This window comes from Ostrea edulis, chromosome 5 (assembly GCF_947568905.1).
Source record: "Ostrea edulis chromosome 5, xbOstEdul1.1, whole genome shotgun sequence".
Classification (NCBI taxonomy): Eukaryota; Metazoa; Mollusca; class Bivalvia; order Ostreida; family Ostreidae; genus Ostrea; species Ostrea edulis.
In genome coordinates, this window is record NC_079168.1 from 81,187,145 (window position 1) to 81,211,369 (window position 24,225).

At 35.2% G+C, this 24,225-nt stretch overlaps 2 protein-coding genes across 9 annotated transcripts in view; one reads left to right on the forward strand and one right to left on the reverse strand.

The window, feature by feature from the left end:
- The window catches only part of LOC125649011 (tRNA pseudouridine synthase Pus10-like), a 28,679-nt gene extending 17,801 nt beyond the window's left edge, over nt 1-10,878 (reverse strand). The window contains exons 1-7 of the mRNA XM_048876157.2: nt 10,750-10,878; nt 8,395-8,523; nt 6,510-6,629; nt 6,154-6,240; nt 5,670-5,704; nt 5,225-5,336; nt 3,537-3,598 (exon numbers count right to left, since the gene is read on the reverse strand). Coding sequence (XP_048732114.2) covers nt 3,537-3,598; nt 5,225-5,336; nt 5,670-5,704; nt 6,154-6,240; nt 6,510-6,629; nt 8,395-8,523; nt 10,750-10,791 — 587 coding nt within the window. The 5' untranslated portion in view covers nt 10,792-10,878. The remainder of the gene's footprint in view (nt 1-3,536; nt 3,599-5,224; nt 5,337-5,669; nt 5,705-6,153; nt 6,241-6,509; nt 6,630-8,394; nt 8,524-10,749) is intronic.
- The window catches only part of LOC125649009 (ral GTPase-activating protein subunit beta-like), a 42,133-nt gene continuing 28,684 nt past the window's right edge, over nt 10,777-24,225 (forward strand). For 6 of the 8 annotated variants that reach the window (XM_056166430.1, XM_056166432.1, XM_056166434.1 and 3 more), the window contains exons 1-8: nt 10,783-10,918; nt 11,129-11,399; nt 13,904-14,111; nt 14,309-14,473; nt 15,816-15,836; nt 19,274-19,507; nt 20,760-21,020; nt 22,511-22,645. In XM_056166430.1, the coding sequence (XP_056022405.1) occupies nt 11,196-11,399; nt 13,904-14,111; nt 14,309-14,473; nt 15,816-15,836; nt 19,274-19,507; nt 20,760-21,020; nt 22,511-22,645 (1,228 nt within the window). In that variant the 5' untranslated portion in view covers nt 10,783-10,918; nt 11,129-11,195. Of the gene's footprint in view, nt 11,014-11,128; nt 11,400-13,903; nt 14,112-14,308; nt 14,474-15,815; nt 15,837-19,273; nt 19,508-20,759; nt 21,021-22,510; nt 22,646-24,225 lie in introns of all 8 variants that reach the window. The other 2 variants (XM_056166431.1, XM_056166433.1) reach the window with 2 other exon arrangements.

Sequence of the window (24,225 nt, forward strand, 5' to 3'; positions counted from 1 at the left end):
CTGTCTGATCTGACTGAATGCTGTAATAATATACAATGTCTGTCTGATCTGACTGAATGCTGTAATAATATACAATGTCTGTCTGATCTGACTGAATGCTGTAATAATATACAATGTCTGTTTGATCTGACTGAATGCTGTAATAATATACAATGTCTGACTGATCTGACTGAATGCTGTAATAATATACAATGTCTGTCTGATCTGACTGAATGCTGTAATAATATACAATGTCTGTCTGATCTGACTGAATGCTGTAATAATATACAATGTCTGTCTGATCTGACTGAATCCTGTAATAATATACAATGTCTGTCTGATCTGACTGAATGCATGCTGTAATAATATACAATGTCTGTCTGATCTGACTGAATGCTGTAATAATATACAATGTCTGTCTGATCTGACTGAATGCTGTAATAATATACAATGTCTGTCTGATCTAACTGAATGCTGTAATAATATACAATGTCTGACTGATCTGACTGAATGCTGTAATAATATACAATGTCTGTCTGATCTGACTGAATGCTGTAATAATATACAATGTCTGACTTAACTTTAATATCATTCAATTATTGACATTTTTAGGTCAATACGATACTTTAGGTAATTAAGATGTACGATATTCACCCAGCCTGGAGGGCAAGGTGAATACTGTAATTCAAGGGTAGCTAAAGCATCGAATTGTCTGAAAAAATGTCAATATTTATCTTAGGATCCAATAACTCAAAACACCCAAACTGGCTATTAGAACCTCTGAAACACTATGCGGTCGGCCATTTTTGTATAAAATTAGACTGCAACATGTAGTTGACAGTGATTAAAGACACGAGTTTCTGTTAAAACGAACTTATCAAATTGTCTCAATTTTGAAAATCTGATTTATTATTGGCCATATGTTGAAGAAATCAAATGTTATATTCAACTTGAAGGCTCTTGAAAAAGAAGTTCTTTATTTCCAAGGTTGTAAGATCTAGGCCAATCAGAAAGCACTGAATTATTCGACCATATTATAATAAATGTTGTTGAACTTAACTGTGAAATAAATACATATTGTCTGATTTCACTGATATCTATATATATGTGTATATTGTCTGATTTCACTGTGATATTTATAGAGATATTGTCTGATTTGTCTGTGATATTTATATTGTCTGATTTGAGTGATGTTAACAGATATTCCTTGATTTGACTGTGATATCTATATATATTGACTGATTTGACTGCAATATTTATAGATATTGACTGATTTAACTGTGATATCTATAGATATTTCCTGATTTTACTGTGATATTTATATATATTGACTGATTTAACTTTGATATCTATAGTTATTATATACTTTCAATTTCATCTCTTCTTTTTTCTTTAAAAGTTTGCGGGCATATATCACACGATATATGCCTGGAAACATTCCGGCCCGCAAACATTACGTCACAATCAAATTTCTACGCTGTTAATTTTCAAATTTTTCGTGTTTTTCATCTTTTACTCACTTAAACCGATAAAGTTATTGTTAAAAATAAAATTATTGTTAGTTTCTAAATGAAATTGAAAGTACCGGTATATAATAAAAAGGTTATAGACTTTGTATGGGAAATATGACGACCTCGTTTTTTGTTGCCAACGGACCTCGCAAGCTCGGTCCGTCTACGCGCCAAAAAACTCGGTCGTCATATTTTCCCATACAAAGTCTATAACCTATAAATATTGACTGATTTAACTGTGATATCTATAGATATTGACTGATTTCACTGATATTTATATATGTTGTCTGATTTGACAGTGATATCTATAGATATTGACTGATTTGACTGTGATATTTATATAGATATTGTCTGATTTAACTGCAATATCTATATATATTGACTGTGATATTTATATAGATATTAACTGATTTGACTGTGATATCTATAGATATTGACTGATTTGACTGTGATATCTATAGCAGAGCTGCCAACATTATAAAATGGAAAATAGTAAGGCGGGGATCAGGGGTCGTGGCGGCCCCCTGCCGCTGGAGATCTTTTATGAATAAATATGTAACCTGAGCAATTTTAGGCACATTTCAAATTCAAATTTAATGAATTTTGACATACTAATTGTTATGCATTTTACAACTGCAAAAGATTATATACATCTTTTATTGATTTTACTTTCTAAAACTTGTGTAAAAAAATATTGTTACATTAGTATAATATTATATAATTTTACAGTCACTGTGTCAGTTATGCTGGCAAGTTTTTTTTTTATATATATACACTGTATAATTTTAGTTACTGAATCAGTTATTCTGGCAAGTTTTTTTTATGTCATTTTCGTCGCCGTGAGAAATGCTGAAGTTTGTCAAACAGATTGTACACTTATACAAACTCCCCCTTTCTGACTTTGAAACGAATATATGTTTACAGTGTACATGCATATTGTTCTTTGAATTTCTAGCTCCATAAGGTTTTCTTCTTTGGGGGAGTATTGTTGTTATTTCCATCAACACATGCTTTACGTTTAGTAGCAGCTGTCAAATTGTTTATTTCAAAGCATTAAAATGATCGAGACTCTGTATAGATATAGACTATGCAAACAAACGTAGTAACGACTATAGTTTGTTTATTATAAAAGTAATAAAGTGCACCGCCACGGCACATGATACGCCCGTCACATATTGTTAACAGTATAGATTGTACCCATTAAAACATTTTTTTTATAATCACCTTAATTAAATGTCACAGTGACCTTAAAGTAGGATGTGACACACCTTCTACCTAAGATGCATTAGTTGACCAATTTTGGTGATTCTAGGTCTAATAGTTTTCAAGTTATGAGCCGGACAAGTTTTTGCCATATATGGCCATATCTTCTTAATGAAAAGTCACAGTGACCTGGTTATAATGTGCGACACACCTTCTACCCAAGATGTATCTACAGACAAAGTTTGATGATTCTAGGCCTTGTAGTATTTAAGTTACGGGTCGGACACGAAAAAGCTAACAGACGGACGGACAGACGGATATCTTCTTAATGAAAAGTCACAGTGACCTGGTTTTAATGTTCGACACACCTTCTACCCAAGATGTATCTACAGACAAAGTTTGATGATTCTAGGCCTTGTAGTATTTAAGTTACGGGTCGGACACGAAAAAGCTAACAGACGGACGGACATGAACGCCATACCATAATACGTCCCGTCTTAAGACAGGCGTATAAAAACCAATGACGGACAGCTATAAAAATTTCGAAATGTCAAATAAGCAGAAAATCGGAAGATGTACAGTAAATTCGTAAGGCGTATTTTCTGCCCTAAAATCGTAAGCCTTACACGAAAATCGTGAGGGTTGGCAGCTCTGCTATAGATATTGACTGATTTCAGTGCGATATCTATAGATATTGACTGATTTCACTGTGATATTTATATATGTTGTCTGATTTGACTGCAATATCTATAGATATTGACTGATTTGACTGTGATATCTATAGATATTGACTGTGGTATTTATATATGTTGTCTGATTTGACTGCGATATTTATTTACATACAGAAAGGAGCACTCTTTGTCCGACTTCTCATATGTAAAGTTGAGAATGATATCAAACTTGCTCTACAAAAGATAAAAAAATACTCAGCATTGTTCATGTACAAATGCATCCCCATGGCATGGACAGATCCTGTCTCAGGGGGTAGGGCGTAAAATTTCCTACATCCACCCCTGCATGTGTAACAAAAATCAGCATACTGTAATCCAGCCCTTATATTTGTGTCAGAAATTACTGCAAAATTTACAAGGATTACTTTCTCACAAATTTTAAAGCCATAATGAACCACTGCTCATTTTGTCCAAGCATAAAGATTATATGTCAGCTCACTTATGAATATTACTTTTGCTAATGCTTTCCCCATCAACGATTCACGAATAATAGTTTACTTCAGTTTCTCAACTATTGCACAAACTGACGATGAGGAAATTTACATATCTTACAAACATAACACTCTACTTTTACTTTTTTATACAGTGCTACATTTTGTCAAAGATAAATCTATCCTTGGTAATTTAAATTCTTTATTAATGCAAAATCGAGGAGCAAATCCATGGTATGGCTATTTCTTCCTTAGTGTACACATGTGCACTTCTTGTTTATCAAACTTTCATCACCAATAATAGTTCATACTTAGTCTACTATAAACAAGAGGCCCATGGGCAACATTACTCACTTGAGTCACCATGGCCAATTTCCAATTCAGCTGTTGTGATTTTTTTAAAAAGATTTTTTTTTCAATCTTTATTCCCATGAAAAATTTTGATTCCATATTGTGGCCCTAACCTAGCCCCAAAGGTCATGGCACAACTGAACTTGAATCCACACAATATGGGGATGCCTCATTACCAATATAATTAACATGAACTTGCTGTTCTGGAGGTCAAGGTCACAAGGTCAAATATCATAGTATGAAATGAAAGGTCTTGCCATAAAAAATCTATACACAAAATATGAAAGTTCTAACTTCAATAGTTCAGGAGATATTGAATAGGTTTGGTTTTTCTTAAAAAGTATGTCAAACTCCAAGGTCAAGGTTACAAGGTTATAAACTTTAGTGCCATGAGAGAAAAAGTCTTGTCACAAGGAATGCACATATAAAATTCAAGAGAGTTCTATCATTTACCATTCACTTTGATCCCCTATTGTGGCTCTCCCCTCCCCCCCCCCCCCCTACATCCAGGGCAAAAATTTCAACAACCGTGAATCTGCACTAGCTAGGAATACTTGCATATTAATATGATCAATCATGGTCTGGCTGTTCTTGAGAATAATGTTTTTCCCACCCTGCTCACAATTTGAAAAAAGTTTAATCTACTTTATGTTAGGAAACTTTCCAGGATTTTTAAGTGATTCTTAAGAAGAGGATTTTTAAATGACCCCACTTTATTTTTGTCTTTTCTTGATTATCTCCCCATTGAAAGGAGCATGACCCTTCATTTGAACAAACTTGAATCCAAGGGTGATTTGTGCCAAGTTTGATTAAAATTGGCCCAGTGGTTCTTGAGAAGATTTTTAAAAGATAACACAAAATTTTCACTAATTCTTAATTAACTCCACTTCAAAAATGGCATGACACTTCATTTGGACAAACTTGAATCCTCTTTACCGAAGCATACTTTGTTGCAAGTTTGGTTGAAGTTCGCCCTGCAAAATGTGATCAAAAAAGCTTAGATGAGCTAAAAATAAACCTTGTTTTCAAAAGGTGCATTCAGTGCCCCGGCTAGGATTGGACCACTCTTCCATTTCCAGACATCCTTAACTGACGCAATGTCCTCCACGACTTTATAATCATACAGGGCTCTGAAAACAATGAACCTCACATCAGTACTGATATTCCTTACAGTATGAACTTAACATGGTAAATCGCTATTCGACATTAAATTGTGAAACTTTAGAATTGCTGGTGCTATACTCTGAAAGACTTTATTCTGATAAAAGAAGAGATAATTGATTTTGTAAAAGAGGCTTCTTATGTGAATATCATTTGAATACAAATTTTTAATGTGTAGCTTTCTAAAAACCAACACATGAAGTTACAACAGCCTCATATCAATGGTGGAGAATACATCAGCAAGCAAACACTTTGGATCATGTGTAAAGAACTACAAAAAAATACAAGGAAATCTAACTCACTTAAACTTTTCTCTCAACAGCAGAAGGAACGCATGCTGTAAAAGAAGATTCATTTTATGAAACTCAGAGTTTAACAACATTTCCTGATAATTAAAACCTTGCTGTGATGTTATTCCTTTCTTTGTTCAGTGTAAGAATTTACCTTTGGCCGTCCAATTTTAGTGAGCAGTCTAATAGGAGAGGGGGTTTTAAGAACTTGTGCTTAATCCTTTTGTTATAACATCTAGACAATAAAATATGTTCAAATCAGTGAGCAGTCTGATATCAAATGTAATATAATAGGACTGTCTCAGTACTTTTTTTATATCCTTCAAAATCGGATTGTCTTTTAAAATAGGGACAAATAAAATTCAATAAAGGGCAATGTCTCAAGTTCAATATATGCCTCATACAGTTCTGTAACAAGTCTCAAACTGTCTGCTATTTCTTCATACAAACCTGTATGAGGCGTATATCTGATACATACACCCATCACAGTACCTACCTCTCTGAGCAGCGAACAAACTGGGGTAGTCAGAGAACAGATGAAGGTCTTAAACTCATGATCATTGGATTGCACAGTCTCAGCAATCTGTCAACAAATTGTCAATTTCAAACTTACATGACTGAAACAATGGTAATTTCATGTAGATTAACATTACTTTATGACTTACGAATTTTCCTTTTGTGCCTAAGAATGCAGTATTTACTCTAAAAAGTTAATATATGTATTGGTAAAACTGTATTGTATTTCTATAATATTAGATATTTTATGCGCTCACACTGAACTAAATTTTCAGTTTAATAAAGAAATTGAAGACATGAGGTTTAGAGATCACAATACTTCAGAGAGAAACTTACTCTGTTGATAAATTCATTCTCTAGGTACACCTGTAGGATTCCCAGACAAGCAGGACACGGGAGGGAGGAGAAAATATCTTCCTGTCCGCCCGCCAGTGATATAACCTTCTGAGTCAGTTCCTAGAAAAAAAAATTGGTGATACATAATTTTGTAGAATGTCATTTGATATGTTCTATGATTTTGTGGAATACTATAATATGTTCTATGATTTTGTGTGGTGTGGTTATCTTCTTCATTCCCCGGTGGGACATAAGGCTTCAACAAGTTGTCTCCATCTAGCTCTGTCCTTGGCAATATACTGTGCCTGTCCCCATGAGTAGCCCATTTCCTCAAGTTCTGATGTCATGGTTCTCCTCCAGGTGGTACGTGGTCTGCCTCTTTTCCTCTTTCCAGGTGGTGTCCCGTGTAGAGCTTCTTTGGGAATCCTGTTCTGGGGCATTCTCATTACGTGACCAAGACATCTCATTCTTCTTTGTTTTATCTCTGTGCTGATGTTCTTGCTTTTGCACTTTTGGTGTAGGTTTTTATTACTGATTTTGTTTTTTGTTTGGCCAAAAGATTCTGTTTATTTTTCTAAGGCAGCTGTTGTGGAAGGCCTCAATTTTTCTCATATCACTGTCTATAACACGCCAGCATTCAGACCCATACAGGAGGACTGATTTCACATTGCTGTTATAAAGTTGGACTTTGGTCCTCAGACTGTAGCTGTTTGATTTCCAGATGGTTTGGATTTGGGCGAATGCTGCATGTGCTTTGTTGAGTCTTGCCTTTATGTCTTTCCCGGCACCGTTGTCCTTGCTAAGTATGCTTCCTAGGTAGATGAAGTCCTCTACCTCCTCCAGCAATTCTCCATTTAAAACCACAGGTTCCACTGGAGCATTTATTGTCATCACCTTGGTCCTTTTGGTGTTGATGTTAAGACCAGTTTGTTTGGCAAATTTGTTCAGCTGATCTGTTTTTTCTTGTAGATGGGTCTTGTTCCCTGAGATCTCTGCAAGGTCGTCTGCAAAGTCTAGGTCCTCTAGGTTGCTGAACATAGTCCACTGGATACCTCTCTTCTTATCTGCTGTGCTGTTTCTTTGGATCCAATCAATGACTATTAAGAACAGGATAGGTGACAATATACATCCTTGTCTAACTCCAGATTTGACACTAAAGGACTCAGAGATGTTCTTTTCTAATATGACACTGCATTCAAAGTTTTCGTAGAATGCTCACATAAGGTTGCAGATTTTCATTGGGATTCCATATGATCTAACTATTTTCCACAATGTATCCCTATGCACACTGTCAAATGCCTTCTTAAAGTCAATATAGTTGATGTATCGTGGCATTTTCCATTCAATACATTGTTCAATAATATTACGAATGACAAAAATCTGGTCTATGCAGCCTCTTCCTCTTCTGAACCCAGCTTGTTCTTCTCTCAATTTATCATCAATAGCTTTTGATTTTGTGGAATACTATAATATGTTCTATGATTTTGTGGAATACTATGTTCTATGATTTTGTGGAATGCTATACTATGTTCTATGATTTTGTGGAATGCTATAATATGTTCTATGATTTTGTGGAATACTATGTTCTATGATTTTGTGGAATACTATGTTCTATGATTTTGTGGAATGCTATACTATGTTCTATGATTTTGTGGAATGCTGTAATATGTTCTATGATTTTGTGGAATGCTATGTTCTATGATTTTGAGGAATACTATGTTCTATGATTTTGTGGAATGCTATAATATTGTTAAATGGTTTTGTGGAATGCTATAATTGTTCTACCCCGTTCTTAACTGTATAGTGTTTTGTTGATATATAATTTTGCAGAATATTAAAATATGTTCTACCTTTGAGGAAGATCAATAGTGAGGGAGATTTTTACCTCTGTGGAGGATCTAAACACTGCAGTCTCTCCCACCCCCAGGAATCTAAGGACACACCGGGGACAGAGTCCATTCTGGGTCAGGAGGTGGACTATTTCCTTTGTCTCTGTTGGGTCTGTGCTAAAGAACTGTCAACAGAAATAAACTATATCAAGTACAACATTGTTTTCAGAGTTCATGGATAGTGATGTAACCCTTTAGCTTAATCAGCACAGCACTGAGCTGACATGTCACTGATGTCAGAGGTCCCTTGTTTGATTCTAAACAAAGGCAAATACTGTCTCTGTAACATTTGGCACCCGTGCTGGGACCCTGGCACTTTCAGATAGGTGAAAGTGATGTTTCTAGAACTTTACCCACAAGTCTTGGCATTCCAGGAGAGTGAAGGACACCTTACTATCTCTCTTCCTCTAGAGGGGGACAGTTGTCAGTGTCATAGTCTTACAGTCCTAGACAGAGTGTTCTACTGCTACAAGTCCCATGGGGATCCGGATTAGAATAGGTCCTCAGTACCCCTAGCTTGCTTGTCATTAGAGGCGACAAAATGAGACAGTCCTTCCGATGAGACCGCAGAAACCGAGGACCCATGTCACAGTAGGTGTGGCAAAATAAAGAACCCTCCCTGCTCAAAGGCTGTAAGTGCTGAGATCAGGCCTAAATTTTGCAGCCCTTTACCAGTAATGGTGATGTCTCCATGAGTAAAAAATTCTTGTCATGATGTTAAACGATATACAATCAATCAATCTTTTGTTACAGTGAGAGATACCTTTTGGAGTTGATTTATCTCTTCTGTTTGCAATGTAAATTAATTTGAAATAGCAACTGTTACATGAAAGGCTAAGATAACGAACAGTGATCAATCTCATACCTCCCATAAGCAATACAAAATAGAGAGTTGGGCAAACATGGACCCTTGGATATACCAGAGGTGGGATCAGGTGCCTAGGAGGAGTAAGCATCCACTGTCGACCAGTCACACCCGCCGTGAGCCCTATATCTTGATCAGTTAAACGAAGTTATCCGTAGCCAAAATCAGTGTCCCAAGAACATATATCGCAGATCTATATTGCCATAATAAACAGGTTGGGAACACTTCCCCTACAGCAAGATATTCTCGCGAAAACACAATTATCCCTCTCTAGGGAGAGTAAATATATCTCATACAACCAAGAAAAACACCCGTGGAGTACATCTCTTCGTGTTTCACGTGAAAAGAAGAAAAAGTGCTAAAATGTTTGATACTTCTGAAAATATATTAATCAAAACAAAAACATTCACAATGTGCATTGGATTTCAGACTGCTTCCCTCTTACGCAGCAACTTTGATATGCCAGGGATTAATGAAGCTAGGTTCTTTTACTACTGGTAAAGGGTACCTTTCCCCTTTTGACAAAGAATGAATATTTCCCCTTTTACAAGTAAAACATTTCCCATCAACTGTAGAAAACTCCTAAATCAAAGAATTTTCCTTCATAAATTTGTATTTCATAAATAACGTATGACAAAAGTATCTTGTTACATATTTTACTATCATATCCTATTATTATCAGAATCTAAAAGTATAGATATCAGTAACTAATCATTTAGGTTGCTCCTGACATTCCTCCTGTGAGCCCACACCTGCATCCTCAAAAATTCCCCTTGAATATGAAATGGGTAGTAATTTTTAAAAGCTATAGATAAATCCCTGTATGCAATTTCTTGACTTGTCAATTTTAAAGACACAATCGGTGTCATGTTGAGTGTGTGTCGCACTTATTCAGCGTTGCATGGGATTTGCCATTATTTTCAATAAAGATGCCAAAACACCTGTTTATGGTAATGTTTACTTTCTTGCTTATGAGGGATAAGATTTTTTATTTCACTTTAAGCGAGAAGTGTTCCCAACCTGATAAATATCATTATAACTTTTCATTGGCGATCCCCCCCCCCCCCCCCCCAATCATACTTTTGATGATTAAAACACTCTCAAATAGGTTATTGTCATGAACTTACTTTTTCATTCACAATTTGTTAATCCACGTGCAACAAATTCGTTTCATCTTGCTACAGTATAAAATGACAACATACAGTCCTATCCTAATTGTTCTAACCAATGTATTATCTTCCTACTAACTCTGTCTTAACCCTTAAGCTAATCGATAAAGCATAGGACAGTCGCAACAGTGGTCCCGGGTTCCATCCTCTGGAGCTACCCTTAATGTCTCCGGTTATGTTTCTTCAAATTATAAAGCTTATGATATCATGAGTGCCCACAGTATATGATAGTTCAATTGTGAGATATCTCAACCATCTGAAGTTTACTTTAACACATAATGTAGGCCTGTTGTTTGCAAAGAGATCAACCAACTTACATTTCCACACATGGGCGCAGCCATATTGAAAGAGAGCGCCATCTATCCGGAAGTTTTGGTTTTATTAGCTTTGACGGATATATATAGGATGTAAATATTTTTCATGTTTTAAAGAAATTCCAATTGTTTTGTCTCCGAGTTTTAACCATAACACAGAGAAGTTTCAATGGTAATTACACAAAACAAGGACCAATTAAAAATAATGTAGCACTGAGTTTATGATTGGATGATTTGTCGATTAACCATAATTTCCTCAGTCATTCGGTATTCAATGTTTGTTTACGTACTGATGTTCTGTAACTCATACAGATCCATATGTAGGCTATAAGTTAAATACTTTTTGCACTGATTGATGAGGCATGTATGATAATTTCTTCAGATGGTTTGACGGATGCTGGGTAATGTAAGCTGCTCCCTGTGAAGTACTAAGGGGAGGCTGTTTGATCATGTATTCTGAGTGGTCCTCCCTTCAGGATGAGATCCAGTGTGACAAAACCAACCAGAGCGTGCTCCATAAGTTTCCTGCTGCTGTCGGTACAACTGTTGCTACCTCTGTGGTGAAACACATTGCGACCAGTCTCAGCATCGCGGCAAATAACCTAGAGCCATGTCGACTGGACAGTGACAAGGAGGTCAAATGGGCCATGGAGGTAAGGAAAATCATGAATACTGGAACACATTTATTTCACAATACGTTTAAGGAGGAATGACATACTAGAGAAATTTGATATGGATGGAAAGTGAGGGATATGACAGTAATATTAGATTTGAACCCAAGATCTACAGATTAGCAATCGACAAGTTAAACCTACTGATCTACCCATCTAGGCAGTTAGATTTCAAAGGAATATATACAAGTATTGCTTGTTTGCTTTTAGTGCAAATGAATTTTATTGAATATACATGTGTTATTTCTATTCCAAAATCGGGTGTATGAAGTTTATTTAATATGATTTTCTTATATTTATACATGATATTATTTGTATTAAAATTCCTTTGGCATTGCACAAACTTGTAATTCCATTTTGACAAACATCATATCCACGAAATTGATAAAGAGGACAAAAACAGAAGTCAAAACGTTCAGAAAAAATTAATTAATTTAGAAATTAAAGGTAATGAAAATAAAACTGTTGCCTTGTTGTTTATTATTTGATACTACTAAACAAATGCAGTAAGTAACGCCAGTATTTGATTTATTGATTTGAATGAATGAAATAGCTAAATTGAATTCTGTATAATCTTGATTATGTTTGATTATGAATTGAAAAGATACCTCTTATTCAATACGCCAGTTTCAAGATACGAACTCTTCTGTATAGGAGGTGCATTTAGTGGAACTTTGAATGCCTAAGTGGGACAGAGTGGATATACAGCCAACAAGGAAGACGATGAAATGTATTAAAAGCGGCTTCTCCTTAAATATGTAAATGTGGGGAATACTAAATGCTATCGAAAGAATTTTTTTACCGAAGTGGAAACATACAAACAATGTCATATTTCCAAGAAATATCTTGGATATGGTACTTATGACCAGCGAAATAACGTGATAGGATATGTATTTAATTACTCCCTAAATACTTATCACTTACTTAGTTTGTGTATCAGTCGAATTCGGGTTATCAAACAGCGTATGAGAAACTTACTGAGTACATTCACTTACGCTGTGATGAATATCTGTCCCACTCCCATGTGTAAACAAATTCTTTCGCGCCTTACTGTGTATGAGAGTTCTCCAAAGGGAAATAACTCGGGCGTATCTCGAAACCGGCGTATTCAATAATCAGTTGTAAATTTCTTCTGATTCTCGAACAAGTCAGCAATTGTGATGATGTGCAATTTCTCCATATAAAGTATGGATAAAAGATGAAAAAGACAGAGAGAGAAAAATCAGTGACTGGAACAGCCTTACTTATGTGCCATCTTTAAACTTTTACTTTTTGTTTTCATGAAATACCTGTTAGATATTGAGTATAAAATGTTTATGATTTGTGGAAGACGTTGATTTGCCAGTCCCCAGAAATGAAGTTACAAATAAGAGTAGATGACATCACTGTCATTGCTTTCCGTTTATGAGGTAAATTCTGTGATCTGAACATAGGGTTGAGTGATTAGGTACTCGATACGCAACTTCCGAGATATCAGCTCTTCTGTGATGGAGGTACATTCAGTGTTCTGTTGATCGCTTGAGTGGGTAAAAGATGTATACATATACTATAGAGTAGCTATGTAAATACGGATAGAAGTAATGGAAATGGAAATTTTGTTTATATCAGCCGTTGGTATACATTAAACTGAACATATCAAGAACAATATTTGTTTGAATTGGGCCATCAAATTAATATGAAATTATCGTTGTATATGATATTTTTATGACTTCGAAAAATATTTGATATTATGTATTTTCATATAAATTATATATATGCCTTAAATAAAATAATATTATAATAAAATACATTCAATCCAATGGGCCCCTGGCACCATTGGTGAGAATTAAAAGGGAGTATCCGAGGATATTTTATCCCAAATAGTATGTATACTTTTTAATAAATGATGAAATTATTAAAAAAGAAAAAAACAATAAAAAAAAAAAATAATGAAATTATTTTTTATTTTCTCCTCTGCACGAGTGATATTCTTATCAAAGAAAAATGGTGATTATCGATTTTTGTTTGAGCTAATTTATTATTAAATACTAATAAACTTACTAATATTATGTGTCTCTGCAGTTTGGGTGGTTGCATAATGTCTGATAATCAACCTTTAGGCAATATATGAAAGCGGCGATAAGCATTTGTACCCACCGCGTATGGACGATAATATGCTTTGCATCTCACTGTATGTAAGAGTTCCACAAAGGGAAAGAACTATTGGGCAACTCGGAAATTGCGTATAGGGAGATGAAACATATTTAGAAATCTGTATTTGCTTCCCATCCATGAGTTTGATCCAGTTCAGACATGTATTACTTGATGTGTATAGAGGGACATTTCAAGTTACACAAGCTGTCATTGGTAGACTTACATACAAGTTTAATCACCAAATTTTCTTTTAATTATGAGTTTAAACAATGATTTTGTTACAAGGTTGACTAATGAATGTATTACTACTTTGATTAATGATTTTGTTATGCATTCAATGAATGATCTTGTAGGTGCTCTGCTATGGTCTGAGTCTTCCATTGGCCGAGTTAGACACCATCAAGGAGTGTGTCAATGTGTACTGTAACTGGTTATTGGCCTGCATGCCCCCCTCCCCACACCCGGAGTCCGTGCCGAAGCCCCTCCGTGAAGACCCTGACCCCTATATACAGGACATGATTCACCACCTTCTCAATCTGTTTGTTCCTCGACCAGGATCAGGTATGTTTTTGAAAATAATGTAAGTTTTTTTTATGTGAAATATGTCTACATAAAGGCATTACCGTCTATGTATAATTTCATTAATGCAGATTGAATCTAAGTGTGTAATGTTAAAGATTGAATTAAAATGTCAGAGAAGTGTTTACATCCTGTATTATCCATGTTTTATAAATAATGGTTGAATCTTATTTTACTAGATGTTGACAGTGTGAGGAAACAGGCTGTTTTCTGTCACCGAGTTCTAAGACAAATCCAATTAATCGCCAAAGAGTCCACCATGTTATCCAGAGAATCATGGGAAACACTGCTGAAATTTCTCCTTGCGGCCAATGACAGTTTGTTGTCTCCCCCGCTAGAGAAAGGTAGAAATAGACTTTACCGAAATCATAGTCTGATTCCCTGTCATAACTAAACGTCAGTAGTATACATACATGAAGCTGTTACGTAGCATTTATCACATGTCCATGGGCAAACGGACTTAGTTATTGCCCTTTAGATTGTGTTGAAGTGGTGGATCTAGGAGTTTTATATCTCTTTACATATACTGTAGATTCTTTATTTTACCCAAATGATTAATATCTGGAAATGACTCGTAATCTGTCAAATTGTGAAAAAGAGTCATTTTACTTCACAAGTGGTGCTTTTTGCTAAATTACACGATAATGAACTTCTTACTTATAGTTAGGAATCTACAGTGTATATATATGCATCTATATACAGATTATTAACCAATATTAGTCAGGAAAAAAACCCTCTTAAGACCTAATGTTTGCATTTGTTAAACCCAACTCTAAATAAATACATGTATCATCATATAACCATTCATATTATGTAACAGGAATATTGTGTAGTTTGTGTGTATGTATTTGTATATATATTTGAAATAATGAATGGATTTTGTATTAATCCTTCACAAAATCATATAAAGGTCATGGAAGCAATTTGTTTGTCATTGTGAAACTTTCCGTTTGACTTTCCGTATTTTTCCAGTATTCATAGTTGCAATAATAATCCTTGCTGAAAACAAATGCAGATCATAGAAATGTGTTCATCTAAGCATTTGCCAAAAGTTGTAGACATGATATAAAATTTAGTTTAACTTTTATCTCTATAACAAAGAATATAAATCCCTGACATACATGCATGAATTCAAATGAAATACCCAGTATCCTGTTGGTTAACTTGAAATTGACTTGAATGTAGGTTAACTTGAAATTGACTTGAATGTAGGTTAACTTGAAATTGACTTGAATATTACTGTTTATTATTTAACTATTACCTCAACTCTTACTCTGCACTGAATATTTAATGACTTCTGTTGTATGTGCTTGCTTTTCATAGCACTATGAATTGCCACTCTTTTTAATTTATTGTCAAAGAAGCACCTGCAATTATGATTTGATAACCTAGCCATTTTCCTTTTTCCACCTAATTGTATTTTAGAGGAGATTAATGTTTGGCTGGTTTTTATAAATAGTTGATGGAAAATTCAATAGAATGTACAGCATTATGTTTTCTGTAATATTTTGACACACTGATTGGCTCTGTGTTCTCGTTAAAAATTCTGCTTTTTTTATGATAATGTTTGCCATGATAACACCAGATTCTCCACACAATGGCTGAATCTGAAGTGTCTGCTTGACTTTATGCATTGTTTACATTGGAGATGAAATGACTAGCATGCTTATCTTTTTGTTAATGCAGACGATTCCGGATTAAGTTCATGTAAGTTTTACAGTATGGTGTGTATGGTGAAGCAGTACAGCACACAAATTCTCACTGTTAGACCAATCAAAGCACTCCGTTTGAATTTAAACTGCAAGCAAGTAACAAAAACATTAATGAATCACTTACATGTGTAATTCAACACGACAGATCTATATAAAGTTATTATGAATATTTAATTCATCTGTAGGCCTTTACAATTAGTCATTGTTACAGTATTATTCACTAGTATGCACAAATTACATATGTTCATATATTGAGCATTTTATTTTATTAGTCTAAGACATTTTGAATTTGTAGAATTTTTTTTTATAACAATGTGTAATTATTGGTTTCCTGGAATGAAGTTTCTTTTAACAAAGAGTGTTTAAGTGATGTTTGATTGTGGTGGTTTGAAATCTTGCTGGAAAAAAATCTACTTTTAACTTAAACTTGTTATACCATATACTTAAGTGAAACTTTGATTCTTATAATTTTTTCTCTTTCCAAATCTTCAATATATGTAGAATAAGATAGACTTCTGAAGTCATAGCTGATGCTTATTGCAAACCCCGTATTCATCTATAGCAAGCGCCATTTGATTTCTGCTTTTATTTCACATTTCTGTGAATTGCAGCTTGTGGTGAAATGGATTTGATTTGTGTGACTAGATATATATCTGATGTCAGAATGTCATCTACATCAAATCACACTGACAGGGAACTACCGGTAAATACTGATGTGTAAATGACATTCTGTAGATTATATTCTAGTCACACTGACAGGGGACTGCCGGTAAATACTGATGTGTAAATGACATTCTGTAGATTATATTTTAGTCACACTGACAGGGGACTACCGGTAAATACTAATGTATAAATGACATTCTGTAGATTTTATTCTAGTCACACTGACAGGGGACTACCGGTAAATGCTGATGTATAAATGACATTCTGTAGATTATTTCCTAGTCACACTGACAGGGGACTACTGGTAAATACTGATGTGTAAATGAGATTCTGTAGGTTATTATAACCTTGTGACCTTGAGACAGGGGACTACTGGTAAATACTGATGTGTAAATGAGATTCTGTAGGTTATTATAACCATGTGACCTTGAGACAGGGGACTACCGGTAAATACTGATGTGTAAATGAGATTCTGTAGGTTATTATAACCTTGTGACCTTGAGACAGGGGACTACCGGTAAATACTGATGTGTAAATGAGATTCTGTAGGTTATTATAACCTTGTGACCTTGAGACAGGGGACTACTGGTAAATACTGATGTGTAAATGAGATTCTGTAGGTTATTATAACCTTGTGACCTTGAGACAGGGGACTACCGGTAAATACTGATGCGTAAATGAGATTCTGTAGGTTATTGAGACCTTGAGACAGGGGACTACCGGTAAATACTGATGTGTAAATGAGATTCTGTAGGTTATTGAGACCTTGAGACAGGGGACTACTGGTAAATACTGATGTGTAAATGAGATTCTGTAGGTTATTATAACCTTGTGACCTTGAGACGGGAGACTGCTGGTACATGATGATGATTCCTGGTAGATGGTATTTATATATACTGTCTGTTTGCCCTATTGTAAATTCCTTATTGGTCAAGCTTTTGCTTTCTTTGTCCCTTACTCTGTAGAGATTTCATGCTCTTTATGAATTAGCTGATCACAGTCAATGGTTGACAATGAAATGGTTGTATGTAATCAAAATGATATTAACAAATATTTCACTTTGTAGTGTTGGTAAACTTAACATTTGTAATGAACAACAGTATCTATCATTTCTACATACATGTATCCCCTATGGACAATATGATGGAAACATGATATTTTACCGCACAAGTAGACAAGTCACTAAATGTATGTATCACCACTGGATAGTCCAGTCAAAACATGACATATTACTACATGACACACTGGACAGTCCAGTTAAAACTTGACATATTACTACATGACACACTGGACAGTCCAGTTAAAACTTGACATATTACTACATGACACACTGGACAGTCCAGTTAAAACTTGACATATTACTACATGACACACTGGACAGTCCAGTTAAAACTTGACATATTACTACATGACACACTGGACAGTCCAGTTAAAACTTGACATATTACTATATGACACACTGGACAGTCCAGTTAAAACTTGACATATTACTACATGACACACTGGACAGTCCTGTTAAAACTTGACATATTACTACATGACACACTGGACAGTCCAGTTAAAACTTGACATATTACTACATGAGTAGACAAGCTGCTAACAACATAACTGATATTCTGGAAACAGTTGCATGAAGATGTGTTAAGTTTAACTGACAGTTAGTGTCTAGTTAATGCTATATAAATGTAAGAGTTGATGAGAAGTTCACTTTCTGTTAAAGTTAATTAACCGCCGTGTAACTGGGTCCGGGTTGTCAGACAAATAGATGATGTAATGAATCTCTTCAGTGGTGCTTTTTTAGTGTGTCTAACAAGTTCTGTTTAACAGTAGAGAATTTGCCATGATAACTCTTTGAATAAAACTGCATTACTTGATAAGGCAATATTAGTACAGTCAAACCTCGTTATCTTGAACTCAGTGGGACCAAGAAAAAGCTTCAAGATATCCGAGAATTCGAGATATCGAGGGTAAAATACTTATAGAATAAGTGGTTGGAACTTCCCATTCACTTCAACATATCCACGGTATTTGAGATATCGGTGTTCACATATCCACGGTATTTGAGATATCGGTGTTTACATATCCACGGTATTTGAGATATTGGTGTTCAAGATATCGAAGTTGAACTGTATTTATAGCTTGTTGGTGTATCTTTTTCACATGGCTGTTTCGACCAGATTAATTAGATATATGCTATACATGTACTTGTATATTCAGGGAGGCTTACATGATTGCTTCTGCATTGCAATAAACATTTTATTTATTTCAGTATTTTTTTGTTTAAGTTGTACTATTAACGTAAAAGCTGTAAAATTTTACAGAACAATTTACTATACTTACTATATTGTATCAAACCCTTGTGTTATAACCATGATGTATCCCTGTCTCTTCAGAATGATATGTTGTGATTCCGTAACATTCAGCCCATGTAATGGAACATTTTGATCCCATCTGACAAATATAAGAATTAATTTTTCTTGTTTTGTTAATACATGTATCATAATCCCCTTTCACATCTTGAAACTTTGTAGCAAGAAGATTAAATTGTATATCAAGATCTTTGAAGATAAAATTTTATTATAATAATTTTAAAATCGGGATTTATTTTCAAAGATGAATTAATGGATATGGTGAATATGAAAATTGTTGTACTTATGGTTGATATATCCTTCTTGCCAGTATGTTTAATGTTTTTCTAAATGTGTTGGTTTTGAATGACTGTGCAGTGTTAATTGATGGATGTTGTAACAGTGGTGTTTATATGACCAGATGATATAGGTGACCAGCTGTGCGAGCGTGTCCTCAGTGTCCTGTTCGAGATCTGGCTTCTCGCCTGCCACAAGTGCTTCCCGTCTCCCTCCCTTTGGAAAACGTTCCGAGCTATGTGTATCAGCTGGAGGCACCATGAATCTCTAGTTGTCCAGTGGCACAAGGTCAACCACGCCCTGACCTGCCGGGTCCTCAGCTTCACCCAAGGTCCAGATTATCCTAAACTGACTTTGAGTAAGTATCTCAGCTGAAATGTGATCTCATGTCATGGAAAATAACTCAGTATCTCAAACTGAAAGTATCTCAGCTGAGTGTGATCTCATGTCATGGAAAATAACTCTGTTCAATGTGAATTTGTGAGGTATTAAAATATGTGTGTAACTGACATTTAGGACACATCTCAGGGGATGCATGATCGACCTCTGTGTTAAATTGCTGCTTGTATTGCATAAAGAGTGACACCCGTGCCGATAAACAGTAATTTTTATCAGCTGATATGTGGAAGTTTGAATGAAATGTGTATGCTGTTTATATCTGTTTGCATCTCAGTACTTCCAGATAAAAGGTATTTCACTGTAAACCAGTGGAGATACTGACTCACGGGAATCCATATTAATGTAATAGCATATTGTTTTTAGCTTACCTGAGCGAAGGCTCAAGTGAGCTTTTCTGATCAAAAGGTCGTTGTCAGCGGCGGCGGCGTTGTAAACTTTTCACATTTTCATCTTCTCCAGAACCAATGGGTCAATTTCAATCAAACTTGGCACCAAGCATCCTTGGATGAAGGGCTTTCAAGTTTGTTCAAATGAAGGGACAAGCTCCCATCAAAGGGGAGATAATCCCAAAAATGCAAAATTAGGGTAGGATCATTTAAAAATCTTCTTCTCAAGAACCACTTGGCCAGAGGAGCTGACATTTACATGAAAGCCTTCTGACAGAGTGCAGATTCAAGTTTCTTCAAATCATGGCCCCCGAGGTAGGATGGGACCACAATAGGGGATCAAAGTTTTACATAGAAATATATAGGGAAAATCTTTGAAAATCTACTTCTCAAGAACCGCTGAGCCAGAAGAACTGATATTCACATGAAAGCTTCCTGACATAGTGCAGATTCAAGTTCGTTCAAATCATGGCCTTTGGGGGTAGGTTGGGGCCACAATGGGGGATCAAAGTTTTACATACAAATATATAGGGAAAATGAATAAAAATCTTCTTCTCAAGAACCATTGGACCAAAGAAGTTGACATTTACATGAAAGCTTTCTGACATAGTGTAGATTCAAGTTTGTAAAAATCATGGCCTTCAGGGGTAGGTTGGGGCCACAATAGGGACTAAGGTTTTACATGCAAATACATATGGAAAGTCTCCAGATATGAGTCACAGTGACTCAGGTTAGCGATGTAGCCCATGGGCCTCTTGTTTAAGTCTTTGAATAAGTTTCCATGGAGATAACTATGTGTGATTGATTTGATGTTCTGCTAAACAGCTGATGAGGACAGTCAGCTGATTCCACCCTCCATGACATACGACTGTATTGCTCAGTGCTGGTTTCGATTTCTTCACATCGTTCAGAATCCTGTGGATCTGTGCCGCCCAGAAACCATTGGAAAAACTCACAAATTCATGCAGGCCGCCATGAACAGTAATACACTGGTAGACCCAACTCAGCACGAGTGTCTGTTGAAACTCCCCTTTATTTTCTACAAGGCCATGAAGGGGGTGTCTGTCATGGTCAACGCTTTTCTGGGTAAGAAAATTTAGAATGTCATTAAAGATTTGGGGGTAAAAGAATTCTCAAGGTCATATGCAAAATTTCTGCTATATTTTTCTAAAACTATATTTTCATCTCTTTGATATGAAGAGTTCTTGTATGATTTTCGAAATAAGTTTAAATATTATATTGTGGTAATATTACAGTTAATTCTCGAATCATCGCCACTCAATTCATCGCCATTTTCATTATAACGCTGCATTTTGCTAAGAGTGTTTTTCCTATTACTTAAAAATCTCGTTAAAACGCCAAATTCGCTATCGCCATCCGCCACGGTATTTTAAGTACAAAAGTCCATATCAAAGTGTTAATTATCTCGATAAACCGCCACGGGTGCATGTGATCAGTGATGCGGGAAGTTGGTCACTATCGATCTCCAGCGTACTCCTGGGCAGAAGGAACCCAGTATTAGATAAACAAGATAATTACTTGATGTGAACTGTAGTCTTGTTGTTTTTACCTCATCGAAAAATATTTCAGTTTAGTTATGGCTTTGCCACGAAAGAGGTTTCTGTTGAATTTCTAAGAAAATAAGCATATTATTACATACCACAGAAACCATTTGAAACGTACACAACAGGAAATCTCCTATTATTCTACCGTTTTATGGGAAAAGTCCATAAAAAGGAGGACATTGAGTGATATTTTGGCTGCAAAGGGTGAAATACCCGTTGATCTTCGTCCAGTTAATGACGGCTCACCTACCAGGAAATAGCCATGCGGTGCGCTAAATACCAAACACTGGACAAAGTTTTTAGATAACTTGAAACAGTTTTTAGATAACTTGAAACATACTGTGTATATGTGTCATGTATGTGTATTGTTTTGAAATGAAGCCTTATTATTGATAAAACTATTTTAATCATGTTAGAAAATTTGGAAAAATAATTACGAGATATTTTTACATCAAGTTTGTACGTAAAGGAAAGATAACTCTTACATATACAAGAAAAGTACCTCTTTCTTTCCAAGATGGCGGAAATTCAATTCATTGCCAAATTCGTTATAATGCCATCAATTCAAAAGAACAAAAGGTGGCGGTTTATCGAGAGTTGACTGTACTATACTTCATATATTGGATTAGTTAGCTCGGTGGTTAGATCACTTAAATATTAATACAAGGATCCTAGGTTTGATCTACGATTGATCCAAAGATTTTTCTCTCCTTCTTTCTTACAATAACTTAGAAATATCCTTATATACAACCTCTCTGTAAGACATAAGATTTTATTTCACATTTTTGCTTGCCAAAACCAGGAACTATCAAAATATGCTAACTCTAAAACAGACCTGGTAATATACCCCAAGTTTTTTTGCTGAAACAAGATAGGATACATGTGCATTATACCCAAAATGTTACATACAATTATATGTTATTGAGAAATGTTTTGTATGACTTTAAAAGACTTTGGTCAATTTTCACAGTTCAGAAAATTTTCAACATTTTGCACATCTACTTATAACAGGTATTCCCCAGACACAAACTAGGTATGATGATCAACTGATCTCAACCAACAGTAACAAGCTGAGTGTCCCCTCCACACCTCCAGGCCAGAGGAAGACCTCCAGACCCATGTCTGTCTTCAGCTCATCCAACAAAGGTAGACTAAATCCAACAAAGATAGACTAAATCTGATAAAGCTAAACTAGATCCAAGAAAATTAGACTAGATGTAATAAAGGTACACCAGGTCCAATAAAGGTACACTAGATCCAATAAAGATAGACTAGATCTAATTAAAGTAGACTAGATCTGATAGACTTGATCCAAAAAATGTAGGCTAGATCTGATAATGGTAGACTAGATCTTATAAAGGTAAACTAGATCCAAGAAAGGTAGACTAGATCTTATAAAGGTAAACTAGATCCAAGAAAGGTAGACTAGATCTTATAAAGGTAAACTAGATCCAAGAAAGGTAGACTAGATCTTATAAAGGTAAACTAGATCTTATAAAGGTAAACTTGATCTTATATAGGTAAACTAGATCTTACAAAGGTAAACTAGATCTTATAAAGGTAAACTAGATCCAAGAAAGGTAGACTAGATCTTATAAAGGTAAACTAGATCCAAGAAAGGTAGACTAGATCTTATAAAAGTAAACTAGATCTTATAAAGGTAAACTAGATCCAAGAAAAGTAGACCAGACCAATTATATCTAGTAAAGTTACACCAGACTTTCGCGGATTATAAAGCGTAAACTGCACCAAGTTACATTATATCGTATAACATAGGTGAAAATTAGCTTCATTCCTTAAACGTATGTGTTTCAAGATACTGTATGAGATAGCAATTTCTCACATTAGCACCAGTGTGAGATCGACTTTACCCATGTGAGACAGCCATGTGAGATTATTCTTTCTCACATAATCACCAGTGTGATATTGACTTTACCCATGTGAGACAGCCATGTGAGATTTTTCTGTCTCACACTGCTGCGACGTCATTTGATTGTGACGTCATATATTTTCTATGATTTACGTTACACGGTGAAGATTTACGTTACACGGTGAAGTAAAAATATTTTGCATTGTTATCTTTGAATTTTAATTTATATAGCTTTCTGGCGGACAACCTTGGGTTTTTTAGTTTACACTTACAGTGTAAACCATTTTCGGGTATGCTCTTTCTGCCTATCTAATTAGTTTTTGCATCGAAGTTCAAATGAGGATTTTGATAATTTAGAATTTTCTCAAAGCTCCTAAATTTATACACTAAACTGTAGGTAAAATGTGAGAAAAATAATCTTTCATTATTTACTCGTGTGGGATAGGGAAATTCCACCTCTGGAACAAGATTCGCTGTCTAGGACTCGGCAAAGCCTCGTCCTAGACTGCGAATCTTGTCCCCTCGGTGGAATTTCCCTATCCCACACTCGTACTAATGAAGGATTCTATTAGTCTCACACTGCTGCGACGTCATTTGATTGCGACGTCATATATTTCTATGATTTATGTTACACAGTGAAGATTTATGTTACACGGTGAAATAAAAATATTTTGCATTGTTATCTTTAAATTTTAATGCAGTATAGCTTTCTGGTGGACAGCCTTGGGCTTTTTAGTGTACACTTACAGTGTAAACCATTTTCGGGTATGCTCCTTCTGCCTATCTAATTAGTTTTTACATCGAAGTTCAGATGAGGATTTTGATAATTTAGAATTTTCTCATAGCTCGTAAGTTT